Source organism: Eptesicus fuscus, chromosome 4 (genome assembly GCF_027574615.1).
Source record: "Eptesicus fuscus isolate TK198812 chromosome 4, DD_ASM_mEF_20220401, whole genome shotgun sequence".
NCBI lineage: Eukaryota > Metazoa > Chordata > Mammalia > Chiroptera > Vespertilionidae > Eptesicus > Eptesicus fuscus.
In genome coordinates this window covers 79,669,010-79,693,376 of record NC_072476.1, presented here as the reverse complement: position 1 = coordinate 79,693,376, position 24,367 = coordinate 79,669,010, and the positions used below count along the sequence as shown (strand labels likewise).

Sequence of the window (24,367 nt, the reverse complement as noted above, 5' to 3'; positions counted from 1 at the left end):
GAGAATCATCGATTGGCTGCCTCCTGCACACCGCCTACCGGGGAGCAAGCCCGCAACCCAGGCATGTGCCCTGACTGGGAATCAAACCCTGACCTCCTGGTTCTTAGGTGGACAGTCAAACACTGAGCCACGCCAGCTGGGCGAGAACCCCATTTTAATTATCTTTCCGTGATTTATTTATTTATGATTTATTAACAAGTCATCATATTTCTAGACCTTGTAACGTTCTTATATATATATATTTTAAACATGGTTTCCATAATTAGAAGTAAAGCAATGAAAACAAGGAAGGGGAAGCACAGCCTCAGCTATGGCTCTCAAAGGTTTTCACAATTAAAGGGAAGTTTTGAGCTTTTTATTTTTCAACTTTATTGAGATACAGTTGAAGACATTGTATATATTTAGGTTGTATGACATGACTCTTTAAAGGTGTGCAATGTGATGATTTAATATACATACTAGTATACATTATGATTACTACAGTCAGTTTTAGTAACCTATCCATCACCTCACATAGTTATCTTTTTTCTTATACTGAAAATTTGTACCTTTTGACCAACATCCTCCGAGTTTCCTCAAACAACACCCCCACCCCACCCCCGAGCAACCACCATTCTGCTCTCTGGTTCTGTCAGTTCAAATGTTTTAGATACTACATATAATTGAGAGCATATAATATTTGTCTTTCTGTTTCTGGGGGGAATTGTTTTAGTTTTTTAAAATCAAAAGATCTATAATTACACAGATTAATCTTGCATTATAGGTCTTGGCAGGATAGTTGAACATTTAAAAATGAGTGAAACTTTTGACAATAAAAAAAAATAAAAACCAAACTAAAAAAATGCGTAAAAATTTTAACTAATTCTAACTTTGAAAAGTAGGTGAAAAAGATATAAGAGAAGGAAAGGGGAGCTTGTTAGCTTTGATAATTTTATTAGTTCCTCAGAAGTATAAGGAAGGCGTACAATTTTAGGTCTGCAGTGCAGAGGGGAGAGCAGAAAGAAGCAAGTAAGAAAACCATTTTTTAAAAAACTTTATGCAATTATTAATGTCTTTCCTTCTATTTACCTCAGCCTTATCTCTCTAAGATCCATGCTTCATCATTTACCTTTTATATCCTTACCTCCTTTAACAGTAATTTAATAACTATTTAAAAGTGACAAACATAAGTATATATTAAGATGTTAAAAGACAAGACTAAAATATTTGTTTAAAAAAACAGCATAAAATAAATGGGGGGGCAGACAGATCACAAAAGGAGTTTTTAAAGAGTTCTTTGTGATAATTTCTCCAAAATTAAACACAAGATTCTAGAAGAAACACATATAAGTGCTTTAAAAATGCAAATCTAAATGTCTATATGTACTAAGGAAATATAATTAATCAAAATATATCATTCATTGCACAGCTAGAAATAAAAGCTATAATGACTACTATCAGAGGCAGAACTGCCAATTTAGAACTTCATTTTATATTTGAGATATATGTAAGTTTCTTATTTCAATAGTGGAGAAAATTCTGGAGGATATTATTAACAGGCATAATGAAATAATAAAGCCTCTTTCTTTAAAATACTTATGGGAATGCTACATGCAATTTAAGAACATAGTCAACATTATTGCAAGCAGCAAAATCTATTAAAGCACATGGTAATCTATAAAAACAATGTAAATGCATAATTCCAAAATGATTAATAATTAATTGCAAGGAAATAGAAAACTAGAAATGCATAGTTCAACAGTGATTCTATATAATAAAAGCCTAATATGCTAAGTGTCCAGTTGTCTGGTCAGCCGTTCAACCAATCGAAGAGTAATCCCATCTGATAAAGAGGGAATATGCTAATTGACCCTCACACTGTCGCAAAGATGGTGGCACCCACAGCCAATAAGGAGGGAATATGCTAATTGATTGCCCCGCCCTCAAATATGGCAACGCCCACAGCCAATAAGGAGGGAATATACTAATTGACTGCCATGCCCTTAAAGATGGCAGTTCCAAATCCCCTCAGCCCCCCAGCCTCCCAGGGCTGGCCCAAGGCGCAGGCAAGCCTTGGATGTCGGCTGCCCAGCCGCCCAGGACCAGCCCGAGGTTTAGGCAAGTCTCAGATGGTGACTGCCCAGCCGCCCAGGGCTGTCCCCAGGCTCAGGTAACCAGGGTTGGCAGAGAATTGCACTGCTGGCAGTGGCAGCAGCAGAAGTGTGAAGGGGCATTGCCTTCTCCTGATCGCCGGGTCGCCTCCTGCCCCTGAGGGCTCCTGGACTGTGAGAGGGGGCAGGCCGGGCTGAGGGACCCCCCCTCCTCCAGTGCATAAATTTTCATGCACCGGACTTCTAGTATGCTAATGATATGCTAAGACCACTCAACTGCTTGCTATGACATGCACTGACGACCAGGGGGCAGACGCTCTGACTGGTAGGTTAGCTTGCTGCTAGGGTCTGGCCTTGCCTCGGGACTAAGCGAGATGGGCCATACATGCCCTGGAGCTCTCCTGTAGTCCCTCTGCGGCTGGCCAACCTCCTGCGTCCCTCCCCGGCCCTGATCGTGCCCCGATAGTGCACCGGTGGGGTCCCTCGGCCTGGCCTGTGCCCTCTTGCAATCCGGGACCCCTCAGGGGATGTCGGAGAGCCAGTTTTGGCCCAATCCCGCAGGCCAGGCTGAGGGACCTCACTGGTGCACAAATTCGTGCACCAGACCACTAGTTATTAATAAATTGCAAGGAAATAAAAATGGTGGACATGAAAGAGAAACTGTAGAAAATTCCTACTCAATGTGTGTGTAGTTTTAGTCATTCAACAATAATATAATTAGGGAAAGTAAAAAAGAAAAGCATAAAGTAAAAACATCTCTGAAAGGCTTCGTAAGAAATAGAAAAGGATAGGTAATTTTAAAATTTGAAAGCATAATTAACAAAGACCTCTTTCATGTCCCCCTTCCCTTACATCTAATAAATCTCTCTGAGTCTTAACAATCTGCTTCCCAGAGAGTTCTTGGGTCTGTTCATTTCAAGAATATTTTGACTCTTAGGACAACAATAGTTTTTTTTCTCTCCCTCTTTCTCTTACTCCCCTCCCTTCCTCTGCCCTGAGGGATTATTTTCATTTTCTGATATAGACTGGGGTATGTTTTATATTCAGATTTGAAAAGGAATTTGTAGAATATTTTTGTAAAAATATTAAAGTTTGACATCATATTTATGTTGAACTTGAAAGCTTATCGGTTGCCTCTACATTATCTTATTTAATGTTTAGAGCAACTCTGTGAGTTCATCTATGTTATTAGTTTTATAATGAGAACATTACATGTACAGCATGGTGACTATAGCTAATACAATATTGAATTTTTGGAAGTTGCTAAAAATTAGATCTTAAAAGTCCTCATCACAAGAAAAAATATTGTAACTATGGTGACAGATGTTAACTAGACATTGTCATTAAGGATCATTTCACAATGTTGAATAAGTTTCCAATCATTATGTTGTATACCTGAATAAGAAGCAAAACTCAGGAATTCCTGACTTCTGCATACAGTGTTAGTCCAAGTAAATGGTTACTTAGGGGTACAGGAGAGATACTTTTACCCCTCTTGGTTTTTACAGTTTCTATTTATTACTAGGGAGAACTTGTCTGCACTGGGGAGCTCTTGTGAATATAGCCCAACAGCTCTTCACTGGGCGAAGGGATTGAAAAAAATTAGTGGTCTTCCTTTCAACTTCTTCCAATCCATCCTATGTACTGGATAAAGTAGTTAGATTACAGAATACATTTTTTGAAATATGGATTTTATATCCATCTGTAACTTATAAATGTAAGCCAGCAAGCCAGCCCCTATGTCATAGTACTTTATGAATTATGATAGACCATAGTCATGTTTTGACTCATAAAGTATCACAAAGTGCCTATTACAAATGTCAGTAATTACATCTGAGTAATTATGTCAGTTCCATTCTTCCATAGTAACTATACCATTTTACAACCCAACTAGCAATGTAAGAGGGTCCCAGTTTCTCTATCTCCTCACTAACACTTGTTTTCCCTTTTTTTATTGATAGCCATTCTAGTGGGTATAAAGTAGTATTTCACTGTAGTTTTGCTATGTATTGACTAATGACTAAAGATGTTGAGAATTTTTTCTTATGCATATTGGCCCTTGTTGCTACTTATTAATATAAATTCTATGATTCAGTCAAGCCCTAATTCTTTCCTTTCCACCCCCACCAAATTCTTTGCTTATGCTTTACCTCATTTAGCTGTCATGCTTCTACCATATTCTTTCTCCTCTGTGAAGTAAGTCTCCAGAATGATTCTAGGTTCCAGATAGTAACTCTTAGGAGATCATATATGATCGTCTTGTATGTTGATGGCTTCCAAATAATATATATACATATATATAATATTATATATTAATAATTTCTTTCAATCATTTAGCAAGCTTATTGAGAGTTTAATTGGACTCAGTTATATATTGTATTAATTATTGAAAACTTCTCTGGGAGTGGTGCACTGATAGTAGACCTATAATCAGTGAGTACTTTTGATATATTTTGGGTTTGTATATTGTTTGTGTAAATTAATTTTCTAGGGGGAGAATAGGAAAGAAGGCATTGATCTCCACTACGAATTCTGAATCTCAGCATTGTTAACATTTTGGGCTAGTAATTATTTGGTGACATCCTGTGTTTTGTAGGATGTTTATGAGTATTCCTGGCCTCTACCCACTAAATGCCAGTAGCATCTCCCACATGTGACAATCATATACTTCTAGATATTGACACATTTCCCCTAGGGAACAAAATTGGGTCGGACTTTTTTTCTGAGCACTCCCTCCCCCAGCTGAGAATCATTGATCTATACCAAAACTCTCAAATTTTTATTTTGAAAACTGTAATCCAGAGTTTGAGAGAATTCTTGAAATAATTTTTAAAAAACCACCACCACCATGGTTTCTGTGGAAATTGTGCTGTTTTGAGAAGATATCTACATTATAAAAGGCCAGGGGCCGTCATGACCTAAACAACCAGACAGATGACCGGTCACCAGGAAGTGCATGGAGCACCTCTAGGTCCCTCTCCCGCGGCCCACAGGTTCCTATCACAGCAAGGCTGGCAGCCGGCAGGCGGGTGGTGTGGTGGGTGGGTGGGCGGGGCGAGACGGGCGCAATGGCTGCGGATCAGGCCCGGAGAGAGGCCCGGAGAAGCTGACTGGCATAGAAACCAACCAATCAGAACCTAATCTGGGTGAACTACAAAGGCAGAACCTAAGGTGGTGGCTGAGGAGGGGTTTTAAGGGCAACAGCTGTTTGGTGTAAGGTGTAAGAAAGCAGTTCAATATAGGGATTATGAATTTTTATCTGCCAAGAGCATCTCCTCCTGCTGAAAACGCACCCCCCCCCCATTTAAACAATCCTATCCTATATAATCTATCTATACTGCTAAAAGGGTCATATGCTAATTAAACCGGGTTGACCAACCATTTTCTGGACGTTCGACTTCCTTCTGGACAAAGCCATGGTGGTGGGGGCTGAGGTAGAGGCAGTTAGGGGTGATCAGGCAGGCAAGCAGGGGTGATCAGGCAGGCAGGCAGAGGCAGTTAGGGGCTATCAGGCAGGCAGGCAGAAAGGTTAGGGGCCATCAGCCAGGCAGGCAGAGGGGTTAGGGACAATCAGGCAGACAGGCAGGTGAGCGATTAGGAGCCAGCGGTCCCAGATTGTGAGAGGGATGTCTGACTTAAACCAGCAGTCAGACATCCCCCAAGGAGACTCCAATTGGAGATTGAAGAGGGTGCAGGCTGGGCTGAGGGGAACTCCCCTCCCCAATGCACAAATTTCATGCACCGGGCCTCTAGTTTTATAACAAGCAGGGAAGAAAAGGTTTTGGTTTAGGAACCTGCTTAACATTCAGGGGAGGGGGAACCTTATGACTCTAGTTGTAGTAATTCTGGTAATTAGAGATACCAGGTACACTTTGTTTTAGACTTTGATAAATTATTTTTTCTTTCTTTCATTCAGCATATTATGACAAGACCATTTTTCATAGAGTTGTACCTGGTTTTATAGTCCAAGGGGGAGATCCTACTGGCACAGGAACTGGTGGAGAGTCTATCTATGGAGCCCCATTCAAGGTGAGACCTGATTTATTATTATTACTTATTTGCAAATCAGCTTGGATTTCTTAATTGAAAATAATTATGCCCCACAAGAAGAGAATGTATTTCACATTAGTGCACAAAATCAGATGTCTATCACATAATTAGAATTACACAGGTATAACAGCACTTACCCTATCAAGAATTCTTTCTAAGTTGTCTTATCACAAACGTTTATGCTACATTGAATTCAGGTGGAGATAACGGTGAGTGAAAAATAGAAAAACCTGATATAACATATTTCCTGATATTTGCCTATATTTGATTCTGCAACTCTGTAAATGTAAAACATTTTTAGAACATTGCATATGCCATTCCATTTTGAAACATTTTATTTAATACTATATGAACTTTGTATCAATCTGCTTGGACCTCTATAACAAAGTACCATTGACTGGATGTCTTAAACAACAGTAATTTATTTTCTACAATTCTTGAAGCTAGGATGTCCAAGATCACGATGTGGGTTCCTGGTGAAGGTTCTCTCCCTGGATTGAGAGAGAGAGAGAGAGAGAGAGAGAGAGAGAGAGAGAGAGAGTACGTGTGCACGCTAGCTCTGGTGTCTCTCCTCTTCTTATAAGGGCACCAGCCCTACTGGATTTGGGCTTCATTCTTATGATCTCCTTTAACCCTTAGGATCTTTTTCACAGGCCCCATGTCAGATATAGTCACATTGGGGTTAGAGATTCAAAACAGGAATTTGGGGGAGCAAAATTCAGTCCATAATAGATTTAGTTCTAAATTTTATACAATAGAACTCTGTAGCACAGAACGCATGCCATAACAGGAACTCGGTGGAAAAGAAGGAAGAAGCAACATAAAATTGTTAGCAAAGGGAGTGAATATTAATAAAGAATAGGTCAGTGGTTTGTTAATTACCAACATAGATCTAAAAAGAAAAAAGAGTTGATGTTATGCTTAAGACTTTAAGAATAACATGGGTTCAGGTAAAAGCTGAAAGTTATTTGTTAATCTGATAGTACCAATATCATGTTCTTTGAATGAGTAAACTTTAACAGCTCTTAAAATATGGGTGTTTTTGAAGACTTTGTGTTTATACAAATGGGATCGAGTACCTGGAGTTTCCTTTAATATTTAACTGGGTCACTGCGTGATTCTTGCAAAAAATACTTGAACTATTTTTGTTTGCCTTAATTTCCAGATGATAATATTTTTAGAATATGTGTAATGGTTATAAAAGTTTCTCACATATTTATATTTTACCAAATTGGGATATCTTACAGTTTTACAGCTTCCACCTAGTAGGAATCATTTCTTCTATTATTTTGTGAAACAGAATAGCTCTTTTTGACAGTTTATTTCTAAATTGAGATTTTTTGTTAATCATGTTAGGTAATGAGTTATCTTGGTAAGTTTTCCAATTATGTCATTTTTAATACAGTATGCAGAGTTACGATCCTTTGAGTTTAAATCTCTTGAAAATTATTTGTTAAGGGAAAGTTATTTGAGCCCGGAACATGGTGGGCATCGGCCGCAGCGGGATGGTGGAGCAGGTGAGTGGGGACACCAGGCCAGGGCGTCACCGGGGCAAGCCTCTGGTGGTTACTGAAAATTCTTTGCTCCCGAATGCCGAGATCCTGCTGGGCACTCACACCTGCTGCCAGTGCTAACCCCGCTCACAACCCGCTGCTGACACTGGAGCCATCACTTGCACCTGCTGCCGGTGCCTGGCACCGGCCCCGATCGTTCAGCACTGTCAGCAGGTGTGAGCGGTGACTGCCGGCCCCGATCGCCCCTCAGGGTTTCTGAAAAGTATTGATTATATAACAACTATATTATAAACTAGGGGACCAGTGCATGAATTCATGCACCTTGAAAAGAACTGTGGGCTGCAAGGCTGCGGTGGGCACAGGGACAGGTCTTGGCCCATCCTCTGCACCCCCGCCCAGCCCCTCCTGCTGCAGTCCCCGGTTTCCTGTCTGCTGGCAGCCCCGCTTCCAGGTGCTGATGGCGATGGCCTCGCTCGCACTCGCTGATGGTACGGAGTGATTGGGGCCGGTGCCAGCAGCAGGTGCGAGTGGGGCCAGCACCGTCAGTGACCCGATTGCCCCTCAGGAGCAGGGGGAGGTGGAGGAACCCTGAAGGACGATCAACACATCTGATGACAGTGCCGATCGATCGGGGCCGGTGCCAGGCACCGGCAGCAGGTGCGAGTGGCGGCTCCAGTGCCAGCAGCGGGTTGTGAGCGGGGTAAGCACTGGCACCAGGTGTGAGTGCCCAGCAGGATCGCAGCATGCGGGAGCAAAGAATTTTCAGTAACCACCAAAGGCTTGCCCCGGTGACAGCGACAGGCACCACGCCTTGGTCTGGTGCCCCTGCTCACCTGCTCCACCATCCCGCTGCGGCCGATGCCCGCCATGTTCCACGCTCTGCTGACTGCTGCCGACACCCACCATGTTCCATGCGCACCCCCTGGTGGTCAGTGCACATCATAGCGACTGGTTGTTTGGTTGTTCAGTTGTTCGGTTGTTCCGCCGTTCGGTCTATTTGCATATTAGGGTTTTACATGTATAGATGAGTCTATAATGGGGCCTGGACAGAAATTCTACTAACTAAGAGACTAATGTTTATGTTATGTAGCTCAACCATGGCAAGGAAACCACCTTATAAAGGCTTGCTACTGCCCTTTTAAAAATTCAATTTAGGACTCTAAAAAACACAGTAAAGCACATTAACATAATCATAGTAGATTTCTTGAATTAAAAAAACAAGGAGAAAGCAATTTTTTCCTGGCTTAGAATGTGTTAGGGAGGGGGGTCATTAGTTGAAGACTCTGCAGTGACTCAAAGGTCATTTTCTTGGAGAAAAAAATAGAAGGTTCTAAAAGCTTAGATGACTTTGAAGGATGGGAAAATAGGGGAATGACTCTTAGAAATCCATTCCTCTTCAAGTACCCTTTCTCTGTGTAAGTAGGCAGATTTCCACGAAATAGGCTAAATTTGTAGCTGAGTATATTCAGAAGATAAAGGCTACTGAAGTCAAGTTTAATAGCATTGAAGGAATAGTAAATATTGGATATGATTATACTTGAAAAACAGTTAAATACAACTACAGCATTTTTTATTAGAAGCTTTATGGAACCTTGTTGGTTAGCTGGATATGAAGGGCCTTATCACTGAGGTCATTCACTAAATCTTTTCTTTTTATGCTTCAGGATGAATTCCACTCACGGTTGCGTTTTAATCGGCGAGGACTGGTTGCCATGGCAAATGCTGGTCCTCATGATAATGGCAGCCAGTTCTTTTTTACACTGGGTCGAGCAGATGAACTTAACAATAAGCACACCATCTTTGGAAAGGTTTGTGTCCATTATATTAGGCTTCTGTGATACATATGATCAACTTATCTATGAGCTGCCTTCATAAATTATTCCCTGGGATATTTATTTATTTTCAAAAATGATGGACTATATTCCTGTTATAATGAACTATGAAGTTTTGTGTGTGTTTCAAATAAGACATTGGTTGTGACTTTAAGCTTTCTTTTTCTAAAATCATTGTAACCGTATTAGCTACTATGCCATTCAGCTGATACCGTTTTTTATGTTTTTTGAAAGATACCTAGGAAATAAAACTTACTAGCAGTTTAATGTTTATTTTGTTAATGATGAATTCCCGTAAGTTTTAAGTGGAAGTTATATTAACATTAAAAGTGTTTACCTGAAATACTACTTTCAGTAATAACTATTTAATCCTGCACACAATCAACATCATATCAGGGAATGTCATTTCCATAGAATTTTTAACAGTTTCCCTTAAAAAGGTTCCTGAAGATTTTCTTTTCTTACTCTTCTCCCTTCTCATAAATGCTACATCCCTATATGTTTTGTCTTAGGCATGTTAGACATCACTAGTGTATTAGCTCCCTCTACTGGTTCGGTAAGAATGGTTTCTCCATATCCTCCTAGGCAAAGCTAGATGTTGGGAGGATGAAAGGGAAAAAACAAACTTAGCACAAATATAAAAATGGTATATTTTAAAACTTGATAAATGTTGAATGAAAGGAGTCCCGCTAAAAACATGCAATACAATATTGTTGCTTAATACTTAACGTGGGTTAAGAAGTATGCGTTGGCACAGTTGATCCACTCTGACACAGGTTGCTGATGTTCATAGATTTTATTTCTACTGTTTAAAAAAATAAAAGTGTTTAATAAGATGAGATTTAGGTTGCCATTCTGCACCATTGTTTACAGTTGATGTTATATAATCTACACATTATATATCTAACAATGGTTAGAGTTCTGAAAGGCCATCACTGTGGGCTCTATAACTTCTTTGAACTTCGGTTTTCTTATCTGGAGAAGGAAGATAATGTTAGTAGCTACTTTTAGGATATTTGTGAGGATTAAATGAGATAATATCTGCAAAGCAATTACCACATTGTTATTTGCTTGTTCTACCCTATTATAAAGTCTACATTTGTTTCTGATGTTTGAATGAAAAGTTGTCATTTAGTAAGAGGTTATTTGGCATCATATTTTAGTTTTTAATAAAAGTATATATTGGAAATTTCACAAAAATTTTATTGAGGGGTTGCACTTCATCTAGGCTTTTTCCTCTTAAGATGAAGTTGCTTTGTTTGTATTATTTAATGCATTTGCTCTTATATAATAATATGAAATTCCCTTTTAATTATTTAAAATATATTTTCAAAAGTGTTCTCTTATTTCAAAGAATGAATGTAATAATTTGAAATTAATTTTTTGTTTTTATTTAATAGATTACAGGGGATACAATATATAACATGCTGCGACTGGCAGAAGTAGACACTGATAATGAAGAAAGACCACTTAATCCACACAGAATAAAAAGTTGTGAGGTAGGAGCATGATTAGTATAAGACATAGAATGGTCATATAAGAAATTGTCAGTTGTTTTTTTTAAAAGAATAGTTTATTGATTGTTTTTTAAAGAGAGAGGCAGGGGAAGGGAGAGAGAAACAATCGATGTGAGAACCTAACATCGATCGGCTTCCTCCAGCACGCCCCCTACTGGGGTCAAACCCACAACCCTGGCATGTGCTCTCTGACTGGGAATCGAACGGGCAACCTTTTGGCAACCAACTGAGCTACACCAGCCAGGGCTGATTGTTACTATTTTTAAACTATCAGATGAAGTCTTTATACTAAATTAAGTCACAACTCAGATTTTATCTGTGTAATTTAGGTACATTTTCTTTTTTTTTTTTTCTTTAATCCTCGCTCGACTATATTTTTTCCATTGATTTTCAGAAAGAGTGGAAGGGAGAGGGGAGGGGAAAGAGAGGAGAGAGAGAGAAACATCAATGTAAGAGAGACACATCAATTGGTTGCCTCCTGCATGTGCTCTGACAGGGCCAGGGGTCAAACCTGCAACCCAGATATTTGACTGGGAATCAAATCTGAGACCCTTCAGTGGTGTGTGGATCAGCATTAACCATTGAATAACATGATCAGGGCTAGGAACAATTTCTGATTAAGACTTTTTTTAAATTGAAAGTTTTGAATTCTAAGATGAAATTTTAGATGATAATCTAATGAATGAAAAGCTCAAAGCAGAATGGAAAGTTAGAGGAATTAGTTTTATTTAATCCAACGAAGTGACTTCACTGGTAACTTAAGAGTGATCCTTCATTGAGGGAACCATTGAGGGTGATCTTTAAGAACATTTGATTTGGAGTCAAAATCAGAAGAGACCTGATTTTGTTTCTCATACTATATATTAATTTTCTTGAATATTTTTTCCCTTTGTAAAATAAGAATAAGATATCCTTTACTTAATAGCACATAGGATTATTGGGAGAATATATTGAGGCCATTTAAGTGGAAGCACTTTATGTAGTATATGTTTCACTATACTTATAATGTTTTTGTGAGGAAAAATTATAGACACTAATGTCAATACAATTAAATATTGTTTTTAATTTTAAAAATGTTTCTTTTCATAGGTTTTGTTTAATCCTTTTGATGACATCATTCCAAGGGAAATAAAAAAGCTGAAAAAAGAGAAACCAGAGGAGAAAGTAAAGACATTGAAACCCAAAGGCACAAAGTAATCATAGTAGTAAGATTTTTCTTCAGCTTGAAAAGCAACACTGATTCATATAGTTCACTTCATTTCCTTTTGTAAACATTGTTTACAGTTTGGACCAGGGAGATAACTGAATTACAAGTATGTGTGTTCTATTCTGCATGGGCATTTCTTGTATTCAAATACAGTATATAATTTAAACTTAAGCTAAAGAAGTATTGCCTCAGATGTCCATATAAAATCTGTGTTAATATAAATAAGTAGGGATTACTATAGCAATTACTTATATAAATGAGTTATTGAGAATTGTTCTGTTCTTTACTTGTTTTTCAATTGATATATGCTCAGTATAAGGAACTTAGAAAGTAAAATATGAAGTATATGACAATGTTTATATAACTTTTCACTCTTTTTTTGGTGTTTATAAGTATTTTTAAGTATAAAGCTGTTTCTGTATTCTGGATATTTCCTTAAAATAGTTTTCAAAAAAATAGAAATTTCTTTTTTTAATAAGTTCCAGTATTTTGTGAACAGTATTCTTTACATTATTAGTCTGTTTTATTAAAATAGATATCTGAGAGTTAGATTTCAGTTGATTCTTTTATTGAATTATGGCATCCATATTAGGGATTTTATTATACTTAAAGTGTTAGGTTCAAATAGTTCTAAATATAATCCTGCCTAACCCAGTAAATAAAAAAGCAAACCTTATTAATCTTTTTGGCCTTTAGTTTCCCCATCTTATAAAATGGAGATTATAATAAATACAACACCTGGTTGTTATGAAGATTAAATGAGAAGGGGAATTTGAAAATGCCCAGTGGTACAGGCATTTAATACATATTCATTTCTTTCCTTGATAACCTATAATATAAGTAAGTTAAGTTGTTTTCATAAACTCTCAGATATGAGGCAGACATTTTAATAAGCAGTTGATGTCTTATGGCAAAATAACTTCATATAAAGCTATGTATTTAATTTCCTTTTACTTTTTTGACTAATTTATCTTTGGGTGAAAGGTCACTCTCACTGTGTTCTGATACAATATTTTCTATAGTTTATCTTGACAACAAGCTCTGAAGTTGGGTGTTTTTATTTTTGTTTTTAATTCATAGTAAATATATTGGGAATTATGTGGTATTCATTGATTGCATCTAGGTTTTGAAATAAAAGTTTCTCTTTTGTTGCCAAATCTTTTATTTTTATAATATTTGAGGAATAGTTTTTTTACTTATTTATTCATTTTTTTATTGATTTCAGAGAGAAAGGGAGAGGGAGAGAGAGATAGAAACATCAATGATGAGAATGAATCATTGATCAGCTACCTCCTGCACTCCCCCTACTGGGGATCGAGCCTACAACCCAGGCATGTGCCCTTGACTGGAATTGAACCTGGAACCCTTCAGTCTGCAGGCCGACACTCTATCCATTGAGCCAAACCAGCTAGGGCTTGAAGAAGAGTTTTAATAACAAATTATTTATTTTTCTTGGGAAATCTTTGGTTTGAAGGCTCAAAGAAGAGATTTTTTTCTCCCCATAGACTATTTTATTTGACAATTTTGTTTAACTTATTAATTTTAAAATATTAAGCCATATTTTGGCAGACACTAGATTAATTGCTTCCCATTTGTAGTGCTCTCAGGTCTATATATTTATTAGTTTTTCAGAATTCTCAATTTTGATAACCAGTTTTGATTAAATATAAAAAGCTTAATTATTTCTGTCCTGTTTGACTTAGTATATTTAATGGTAGTGCTCAGAATGGATTTTTGGTCATTAGTTTAGTCTAGTATATGAATCATATGTGGTCTGAGGCCAAAACCATAACATTATGCTGAAAATATAGATCGTTAGTATATTTCTACTGAATATTAAGTAATATTGTCTACTGTTAAACAGAAAGTGTTTCTTCTTGTAAGTTCTACTCTATTTTTTTGGGGGGGAGGGAATAGAATATAAGTTTTGTTTAACTTTCTTTCTAATTTTCTTTCATTCTTTTTCTCTTTTTTTAATTAGAAATTTTAGTTTGCTTTCATTTGGAGAGGAAGCTGAGGAAGAAGAGGAGGAAGTAAATCGAGTTAGTCAGGTAAAACCGTAATTTGCCCTTTTTTCTGAATTGTAAAAAAATTAAGGTTTATATCTTACTCATTTTTGTATTTCCTGCTGTACACAGAGCACATTCAGTAAACGTTCATGGAACTAATTTGTAAAATGATTTATGGTCAGTAATATTTGCATCTTCTGAGAAGATTTGCCCTCTTGAAAAGAACTCATGGACACGGACAACAGTGGTGATAGCATGGGGCAGGTGGGGGAGGTGGAAGAAGGTATGGGGGGATAAATGGTGATGGGAAAAAAGAAAAAAATTGATAGTTATTTTAAACCTGAATTTTTTTTTTTCCAGTCAGTTAGAACTAAAGTTAAAGAACTTTATGATTCAGATTTTAATTGCTATTTGTTTAATGGGTTTGCTAGGTGATAATGATTATTGTTAGTATTATAAACAGTCATAGACCAAAAGCTCTTATATTCATTTAAATATTTATATATGTTTATTCATTTTATCAATTCTCATCACAGCCCTTTAAGATAGGTATTATTAATATCCCCATTTTACCCATGATTCTATTAAGGTATGGATAGGTTATAATTTACTCAAAGTCACAGAAGCAGTAAGTTAGCGAGAGCTGGGATTTGAACCTACATCTATCTCACTATAAAATCCATGTCTTTGGATTATATATCGCCTCTTGGCCTTTTACCTCACAATACGTCCCATATGCCTTCAAGTATGGTGTTCCTCAGTCTCACTTTCCCCACAGTACTCATTGTTGAAACCCTTACAGTGCCCTGCCATTGTTCAGAGCAGTGATTCTAATAAGTATACTTCAAGAAAATCATCTAAAGTGTTTTCAATCCCAAATATTCTGATATGTCTTCCTTTTTGGAAAGTTAGTGAACACTGAGATCTAAGGATTAGGTTCAAAGTCTTTACTGTAGTAATTAAAACTCTATAACCTAACACTGCCTTACTTGCTTAACTTAGTCACCTATTTCTTACCAACACTAACACTAGCATTGACTTAAAAGCACATTATTGTTACCCTTGTCTTTACTTCTTTATCCATGTACTTTGCTCCCCTAACCATTGAGCATAGTTTTGCTGGGCTAATATTGAGCATACAGTAAGCACACTACTTATACCCCTTGCATTAAAACTGAATTAAAGTGGGCACATATTAGAAATATTTTGGTCATAGTTTTTTTTTCTCACTGACTTCAGTATTCTTGAGTGATCTATTTGCTACTGTGATTCAGTTATCACCTATAAACTAATATTCTGAACAAGGAGATAAGACTGAATATTTCTTCTGGGCTCTTCCTCATTCTGAGTGCCTTGAGGAAGCATCTCTACTTCAGGTGTCAAAATTAAATTCCTCTTTACATGAAAACTTCCTTTCCCGATTCCTTATCAATATCACTGATATGTCTGTCACCCCAATAAAGTCATCTTCATTAGATGTCAGTGCACTAGTCTTGCACTATTCGTGATTCAAATGTGTGTCTCATTAACATGAAAGATTTACTATGTCATGATCCTATGGGTATATTTGTAAATGGACAAAACCACAAATGTTAGATCTAGGAATTGCCAGGATTCCCTTTCATTGATGTTGTCTAAAGATGTTAAGTTTCCTTGTATACTCATGCCTTCCCCACAGTCTTCCTACCCATTTTCCCTTTTGCTCCAAGCATGCTCTCTCCTTTATGTGACTAATTGTTGTTTTTTCTTTAAGATTTAGCTCCACTATCAACTCCTGACTACCTCTACCTCCCTCCCCTACCCAACTCCTGCCCAGGCTGAACTTAATTTCTTTCAGTGGTAACCTGCCTCTGGCCTTCCAAAGCACCTATTATACTGCATTGTATTGATTTAATAAATATTTGACTGTGCCAAATACTTATTTTATATAATCTTTATCACAACCATATCTCATGTAAATTTTGTGAATGAAGAAACCAATACTCAGGATACATAGCTTTTCCAAAACTGTGTAATTACAAGATGGTGGAAACAGAAATTTGAAGTTAGGTTTCTGTAGCTATTTAAGTCTCTAATATGATTTTGAATGCTGCAGAAGCTGCCTAGTTCAAACATAAGCCATTTAAAAGGCTGGCCAGAAATTTCACTGGTAGCACAGCATTCTGGGATGGAAGGCAGCCTAGTGCAATTGGCTTGTGCCGTTCCCTATCTCCCGTAGGGTCCTGGATTCTAGGTTGAGCAGCCTTTGGAGATCAAGAGTAGGACAAAGGAGTTTTTCCTGACAATCTTGAATTAAATATTTAATTTAGTTGAGTTAAATATCTTGTTAAAAGTAAGTTTTGTTCACAATTACTGGGAGATTGACTTTACTAGGAAATTAGTTTAAAGTTTTTCTATTTGTAACAGCAGCGTATGTTAAATGTTTAACTTATACTGAATATAGTAAATTTGATATTCCAAAAGCACTTTGAGCTTGCTACGAGGTTGTTATGTGGAGGGGTACCACCATAGGTAAGGTCAGCTGGTTCTTTATCTTTGTCCTTAAACCTGAAAAATACTTCAAACATTAGAAAGACTAGGTAAATGCTTTCCTCTTTGCCACGAAAATTGCATCCTACAGTCCATTAGCAAATGAGTAGTATAACTGTAGCATTGTGTCATCATAGTTCTCTCATCTGACTCTTAAATAGGTTGGGCTATGTGATAAAATTATCACATTTTTGTTTTTGACTTTCAAATCTTTATCTCTCAGCTGGCTTACTCTTCTTTTCTTTAGCTGCCTACTGGATATCTCCCTATTTGAATATCCTGCTAGTTACCCAAGTCCTAGCCAAGGCTTGATTTGTTATATTTTCTTCTCAAACTTCTCTGTGTCCTGTGACTTTTCTTTCTATTCCCTGGCATTGGTGTCCTCTAAAACATTTTAGATTCAGTTTTGACTTTTTTCTTAATTTTACTCTGCATAACCAGTTAGTTGTATTGTTTTACCAGTTTTTCATCCATACTGTATCTCAAATCTATTTTTTCCTTTTAATTTATATTGCTGCTACCTTTGTTTAGGCCTTCATTATCTCTAGCCTCAGCTGCTACGTAGTCTACAGACTGGTCTCCCATCTCCCTTCTCTTCTTCCCCTTCCACTCATTACTCTCAGAATATTTTTTCTGAAGCCTCATTAAAATGTTATGGTTGCTCTCTGCTGACTGTAGAAATAAGGCCAAATTCTTTGGCCTGTTACTTCAAGCCTCTGCGTTCCTGACTCCTCTTTGCCAACTCTGTCTTTTTGCCTCATACTTCTTAAATTTCCCTGCTGGTAAAAATCACTGATAGTACTTTTTTAAAAAGTAGATTCCTAAGCCCCATCTCAGACCTACTGAATCAGAATCAACAAGGGAGGAGGGGCCTGGGAAGCTGTACTTTTGTTGAATTCCCTGTAATTCTTATCAGGAAAATGTAGGAAACACTGCATCAGCAGATCTGAACTGTTTGCTATCCTATATAATAAAAGCCTAATATGCTAGTTAGTCCAGACATCCTTCCGGACGAAGCCAGGGCTGTGAGGGCTGAGGCAGAGGCGGTCGCAGGGGCCGAGCCTCTTGCATGATTTTCGTGCATCGGGCTTCTAGTTTTACATAAATGCCTTGTATTTTCCCTTTTGTGTTTGTGTCTTTGTGTTCTTCTCCCTGCCTGAAGTGTCCTATCCCCCTTCTGGGTATCAAAGTCATATTTATTTTCATAACCTAAAATACCATCTTTTCTAAATGTCTTTTCTTTTTCTGGTCTAACCTTTGCCTTGTGATCCTTTCATTTTCTTTTTAAAAATATTCTTTTTGCTTTATTGTATAAGAACCCTGACTTTGTTCTCATTGTATACTACTGAAACATTTCCCCCTTTTCTTTCTGCCTTATTGTGTGGAGTTCCAGGCTGTGAGCTCCTTGATGGTAAACTTTGTGTCATCTTTGAGTGAGAGTGTGTTGGAGTAGAAATAGCATGGATTTGAGGTCATACAAACTTACGTTGGCACTTCACTTTCCACCAGTACTTGGTGATCTTGGATAACAGTCTCTCTGAGCCTCAATTTTTCTCTTTGTAACATGGAAATAATATGTACCATTTAGAGTAGTGAAATTAGGCTATATATATCCTTACATTGATATATTATACAATCTTGGAAATCTTTTTGAATATAAAATGTCTTAAACAATATAAAAGAATATTTGATATTGAGCTAAAGAATATCAAACAATCTCTAATATGACCATAACTGTTACGCAGAAGCTGCCACCCTCATGCTCAAGCAATCCAGAGGGTGGGGAGAAACTTCCCCAGCAGTTCAGCTTTCTGGGGTAGGAAGCCATATGCGGGGTATAACTAGCCTAGTGCCCTTCCAGAGCCCTCCCAGAGGGTCCTGGGCACTAGCTTGAACAGCCTGGAGAGCACAAGTGGACACCTGTACAGCATGACCCACCCACAGCCTGTTCTCCACATGGAAGTGTGCCTTGGCATGCTGTTCAGAGTCTTTGGCCTACAGAATTTAGCTGTTTTGTCTGTTTATATAATGGAGTCATTGTTAAATTCATCTTGAGAAAATAGAACAACAAAAATTGTTGAAATTTACTGGCATAGAGGAAAGAAAATTTCTCTACAGGGCACGAGATAAATTCAAAAGAGATTCAAAATGGAAGTGTATTTGGTTTATTTTGCTTTTGAACTATTCTTTAGACTATGAGCACCATTCAAATACATTTTACCTTATGGGTAAAATGAACCCTTAGGAAAATAAAAGGGGGGGGAGGGGAGGCTAGCTTGAATGTTGAATGACCTATAGAATACCTATATTTTAAAATTTAGCCTTACTGTTTTAAAATGTATATAATAACCAGAAACAGAGTTAAGTGTCTTTTACAATGACTAAGAACAATTTGCAGTTTTAGTAGTTGCATGAAATTAAATATTTCTAGAGGACTTGAAAATAATTGTTTCATTATTCATTTGCTTATCAAGTTTCTTTTGTCAGTGACTCCACAGTGTTAAGCTTTATTCCAGAACCAGTCTAACATCACAAGTTAATAATTGGTGAAGTCTGAATTGAGGCTTTACTTTATGTGAAAGGAGAAATAAGATAGAGTGCCCCCTGGTTTATGGATTATCAGTGTGGGATTACAGACACCGCTTCACCCCACTCATTTATTCGTGACAAGGCGCCTCTCCCACGTGGGTTCGCTTTCCTTCACTATTTATTTCAGTATCTTTCTACTACCTGATAAAAATCTCTTTTAGAATAATAGAATTTTATAGCTCAAAGGGATCTAGTCCAACTTCCTTTCTTTATAGATGGGGAAACTAAGACTCTGGTTAAATGACTTTCCAGACTGACTCATTTCCTTTTTGATAGGATTGCATGATACGGGGGTTGCCATAATGACACATCTTGAGTTCAGGAAAGCACATTGTCAGAGTCTCTCATATTCTTGTGGACAGCATGAGGAAATGTGATCCGGGAGATAGTACAGTTAGATGGATTTATAGCTGATTGAATACTTCTGCCCAAAGAGTGCTTTGTTGTCAATCTGTGCCTGATTATTTGAACTAGTCAGTTGAAAAGTAATAGGAGCACATGTAAATTCTATACTTGAGTTTAATGAAATCAGCTGAATAGGTATAAGACTTAATAGCCTGTAAGCCCTGGTTGAATTATTAAGAGAGTAAGGTCTCTGGAATAAGGAAATTAAAATTCTTTGCATTTTTGCTCACATTTGCAGCATTTTGTTCAGTTCTGAACACATTTAAGAAGGATATTGACAAACTAGCTGCATCCAGAGGCTGGGAGGGTTGTGAGGAGGATGGGGATAATACCAGAACCCATCTCACATAGGGACTGCTTGAGGAATGCGATAGACTTTGGAGAAGTAAAAACTAAGTGAAAATGTAATCCTAGGCTTCACATATTTGAAAGGTTTTTGTCTGGCAGATCCCTCCCTTCTTATTGCTTTCTTAAATAATAGCTTTATTCAGTTGTCTGTATTGGTTTAAAGTTTATTCTTGAATCTTTGTGTATAATTTAAATTCAAATGTCATAAAATATTTTCACATGAAAGGTTATAATCAGACAAGTAGTTTTTATGAGGCAAGTTAAATGGTAGATTTCATTATAAAAGAATCTCAATAACTAGATTTTAAAATAGTGATTAAATTGTACCACATTTACAATAGTGATACATATAATACTTCTTTTACTTCAAGATGTTCACATTTTACTCTAAATGCAGTTGTAAAAAGGCTTTTTTTTTCTCACCCAGAAAAAGTTATATTGATAGCGAAATATCTTTCAGAAGGGAGGGGAGGAAATGAGGAGTAGGAATAGTGTACTGTAGCACAGTGCCTGGCACAAAGTATATACTTAATAGTAGGAGTAGTTGCTATTTTACTGTTCTACTTATAACTTCCTATGACTTGTTTCTCTACTAAAATATAAATTTACTGAGCACGTGAGCTTTGAAAGTAAAGCATTTATTAAGCATTTGGTCATTGATGAATGTTGTCATACTTGAGAGGCTCTTCCCTTTTGTGTTTTCTGCTTGTTGAATAGCATCTCATAGGTGCACTCATCTGGTTGCTTGGGCACATTTAAAAAGTGATTCTGTGCAATGTAAAGAATGTATTTGGAGGATAATAGTGTACATTTATTTCATATTACTCATGATTTATCTTCTAAGTTTTAATATCTGGGTCAAATTAATTAGTTTAGCTGTATGTAAATCTTAAGAGGGTTCAGTGTTTGGAAATAATAATCAATAAACTTATTTTCAAGGATATGTCACCTTTTGAAAGAAAAGATGTTTCTAAAATAATATTTTCAGCCAATTCAGTAAGGTTCTCATTTATAAAGCTTGAGTTTATACTGAAATTTTCAGGAACACATTTCTTTTGCTAGCCACTTTTATCGGTACTAGATTTTATGTAAATTTGTTCACTTGTCCTTTTGGAAGACTCTTTCCCCCCCACTCATGATTTTATCATGCATTCCTTTCTAGAGCATGAAGGGGAAAAGCAAAAGTAGTCACGACTTGCTTAAGGATGATCCACACCTCAGTTCTGTTCCAGTTGTTGAGAGGTTGGTATGGTGCTAGTGTGATTCTAAGTTCTCATTTTCTGGCTTACTGGTAGACAATTTATAGCTTCCTTCGTGAGTAAGCAGTTGTTTCTCATATGTCAAATTTTTTTCAACCCATCCAAAAAGCTAAAGCATTTTGACAATGAAGGTAGTAGAGCTTCTAACATATGGAGAGAAGCACTTAGTCACTTTCACTCTTCTTGCTATCTACTTCAGCTGAACTCATTGAATTTAAAATTATTAAACTTTTAAATCTTGGGATAGTTTGAAGACTAGGGAAACTGTTTGCTTTAACATTTTTATGTTTAATTCAAAGTTGCTTTGCTAACTTTTTCCTTGGAGCATTTTTGTCTCAGTTGGTATGTTGGGTAAAAAAATCAGAATTGAAGGGTTTTGTGAAAGTCACCACATTTGGGGCCAATCCATTGAGTATTATTTCTTATATATTAAAGGAGTTAACAGAAAATTATCTTACTATCTTTGTTGCTTTTCTTTGAGAAGGGAAGATATATTACTGTTACATATAATTGCATGTGAAATATTGGGCCAGTGTCTTAAAGGGGGACTAAAATACTACTACACCAAGTTTAGCTCAGTTTCAAAAATTCTGCTTCAAAACAGTCTTTTCTTAATATCATTGTATTTGAAAGATTTGATTTCATGAACCAGAATACGTCAAGCCAATGGAAGAAATTGTTTTCTGCAGCCCTTTGTTCATAAAAATAGCATTGTTGATTTTTTTTTTGCAATTTTTCTTTTAATTCTATTGATTTTGTGTATGTGCTGATGGAGCATACCTCTTATTCTATTTATTAAAAAATGACTCATTTTTAGGATGTTTCCACTTACTCTAGAATGCCATTCTGAAATTTCTATGTTGAAATAAGTTTTTGAAGTATTAATCCAACAAAATATTCTAAATTTTTGGGTTATTGAATAATTTTATTACTTCCATTTTGAAGCTAAAATTTACTTGTTGTCCTTATTTTATTGTAGTGAAAAGGATGATGCAGCAGGAGATTTAGATGATGTGAGTATTTTAGTATACATATAGTTTGAACAATTTACAGAAAATTCAAAATTTTAAAAAAAATTTAATTGTTTTTCATAAACGGTTATATACAGGGTGTCCAAAACAAATGTATACACGCTTTAACAACTGATAGCTCAATTGATGTTCCTTACTTTTCAGATTTAACCCATTAGAACTAATAATTATTTAAAATGTGTATATATTTCTGGGGACACTCTGTATATTACTTTTATAATTTTGCATATCAAATTTTGAAAAAATATGAAAGATTTTAAAATATATAGTATTTTTGCTATTCTAATATTTTCTTCCAAGTGTATGTCTACGTGTGTAGAATCTTATATATTAATTTCTAGCCTGTTTTTTCTCCCTATGATATAACATTACTTGAATAATCAAAATTCAGATGTTATTTTATTTTATTATGTTAAAAGTTGAAATGTTGATGCATGGGTATCTTATATGATGTATGGGAAATACTTGGATCAGTTATTTATAGTAGTATTCCTTCTTTATACACACATTTCATAAGATTCTCTTTCATGACTGTAGTTACCTTTTTAGTTATACTGGCTTAAAGCTGATAAAAGAGAAGGCAGTTTCCTTTATATATAAGAGATCAAGTTTTTCAAGTCATCCATTTGTCACTTTATGTGAAACCCATTGATCTGTGCATCTTATAATTCAGTAGGAAGTACATAGCTTTCTATGCATGAATACTATTGCCACAGTCAAAAAAGAGGGTTCTTTCTGATTATGGAGGGTAGAGAAAGAATGAATATCTAACCTGAACAAGAAAATCTTCCTGGAAAAGATGATTGTGTTGTGTCTTATAGAAGAATTAGGAGTTAACTAGATCAAAAAAGGTGGTGAAGGTTCCTCTCGCTCGGAGAAGAGCATATGTTAAAGCCCGGTGACGAGGAGAGATTATATCTTATATAGGAAGCAGAAGCTGAGGTTAAAGTTTGAGAAGGAACTGGCCTTATGTAAGGAGTAGGGAGGAAGAGTGTTGAAGGTAGAAGAAACTACATATACAAAAGGCTCTGAAGCAGGAGAGAGTTTGGTATGGAAGACCTCGGTCAATGGTTATCAACTTTTAGGGCTAAAGAATGTCTTAAACATCTTACTGAAAACATTCACAATTTCTGTTCCTCAAGATTTGGTTTGGAAAGACTGGGATGAGGGCTAGGATTTTATATTTTTTAACAAACAATCCAGGTTGTGTAGTCTGAGGACCAAACTTTGAGGACCATTGCTCTAAGGGTCCACAACCTCAAGTTAAGAATCTTGCCTCACTGTGACTCAGCTGATCAAAGAAACAGAATAGAAAAAGATCCCCTTGAAATAGCATCTTTCTTATCCTCCCTTCTCCCCTCCCTCCCTTCCTCCTTCTTTTTCTCTCCACTCCTCTCTCTGTTGATGCTGGGAACTATTCTAGCAGTTGAATATACAGCAGTAGGCAAAATGGTCCAGAATATTAGCTCTCATGGAATGCTTCCTCTAATTATGGGAGCAAGACAATAAACACATAACTAATTAAAATGTAGGTCAGATGGGTGGTAAATGCTTTGGGGGGAAAACAGGGAAGGAGAATAGAGTGCTGGAGATGGGGGGTGATTCTTCCATTTTAATAGGGTGATCAAAATAAGTGTCACCGAGAGGGTAACATATGAGCAGAGATCTGAGATGAAAGAGCAAGCAATGCGGATAAATGGAATAAGAATGTTTCAGGCTGGAGAGAATAACAACTCTAAAGTTGGCTAGTGTTGCTGAGGTGGAGCTGTGTGACATCATGTCAGGGAGGTACAGATTGAGTAGGGTCTTGAGTGAGTTGGAGATCCACTGAAGGGTTGTGAGAAGAGGAGTAATTGCTGTGACAGATTATAGGAAGAAATCTCAGCTGTCCCATCTCCACCTCTTCTACTTGATTCCTGGTTGAGGTCAGCACGCTGGTGATACAGGAGCACAGTTTACTGCACAGAGGGGCTGGGTGTGAATTGAG

At 36.8% G+C, this 24,367-nt stretch overlaps 1 protein-coding gene across 1 annotated transcript in view; it reads left to right on the top strand.

The window, feature by feature from the left end:
- Positions 1 to 24,367, top strand: part of CWC27 (CWC27 spliceosome associated cyclophilin) — a 169,311-nt gene that overhangs the window by 6,547 nt on the left and 138,397 nt on the right. Inside the window, exons 3-9 of the mRNA XM_008161865.3 lie at positions 6,007 to 6,119; positions 9,319 to 9,462; positions 10,887 to 10,985; positions 12,093 to 12,196; positions 14,192 to 14,261; positions 21,253 to 21,332; positions 22,329 to 22,362. Of these exons, the coding sequence (XP_008160087.2) occupies positions 6,007 to 6,119; positions 9,319 to 9,462; positions 10,887 to 10,985; positions 12,093 to 12,196; positions 14,192 to 14,261; positions 21,253 to 21,332; positions 22,329 to 22,362 (644 nt within the window). The remainder of the gene's footprint in view (positions 1 to 6,006; positions 6,120 to 9,318; positions 9,463 to 10,886; positions 10,986 to 12,092; positions 12,197 to 14,191; positions 14,262 to 21,252; positions 21,333 to 22,328; positions 22,363 to 24,367) is intronic.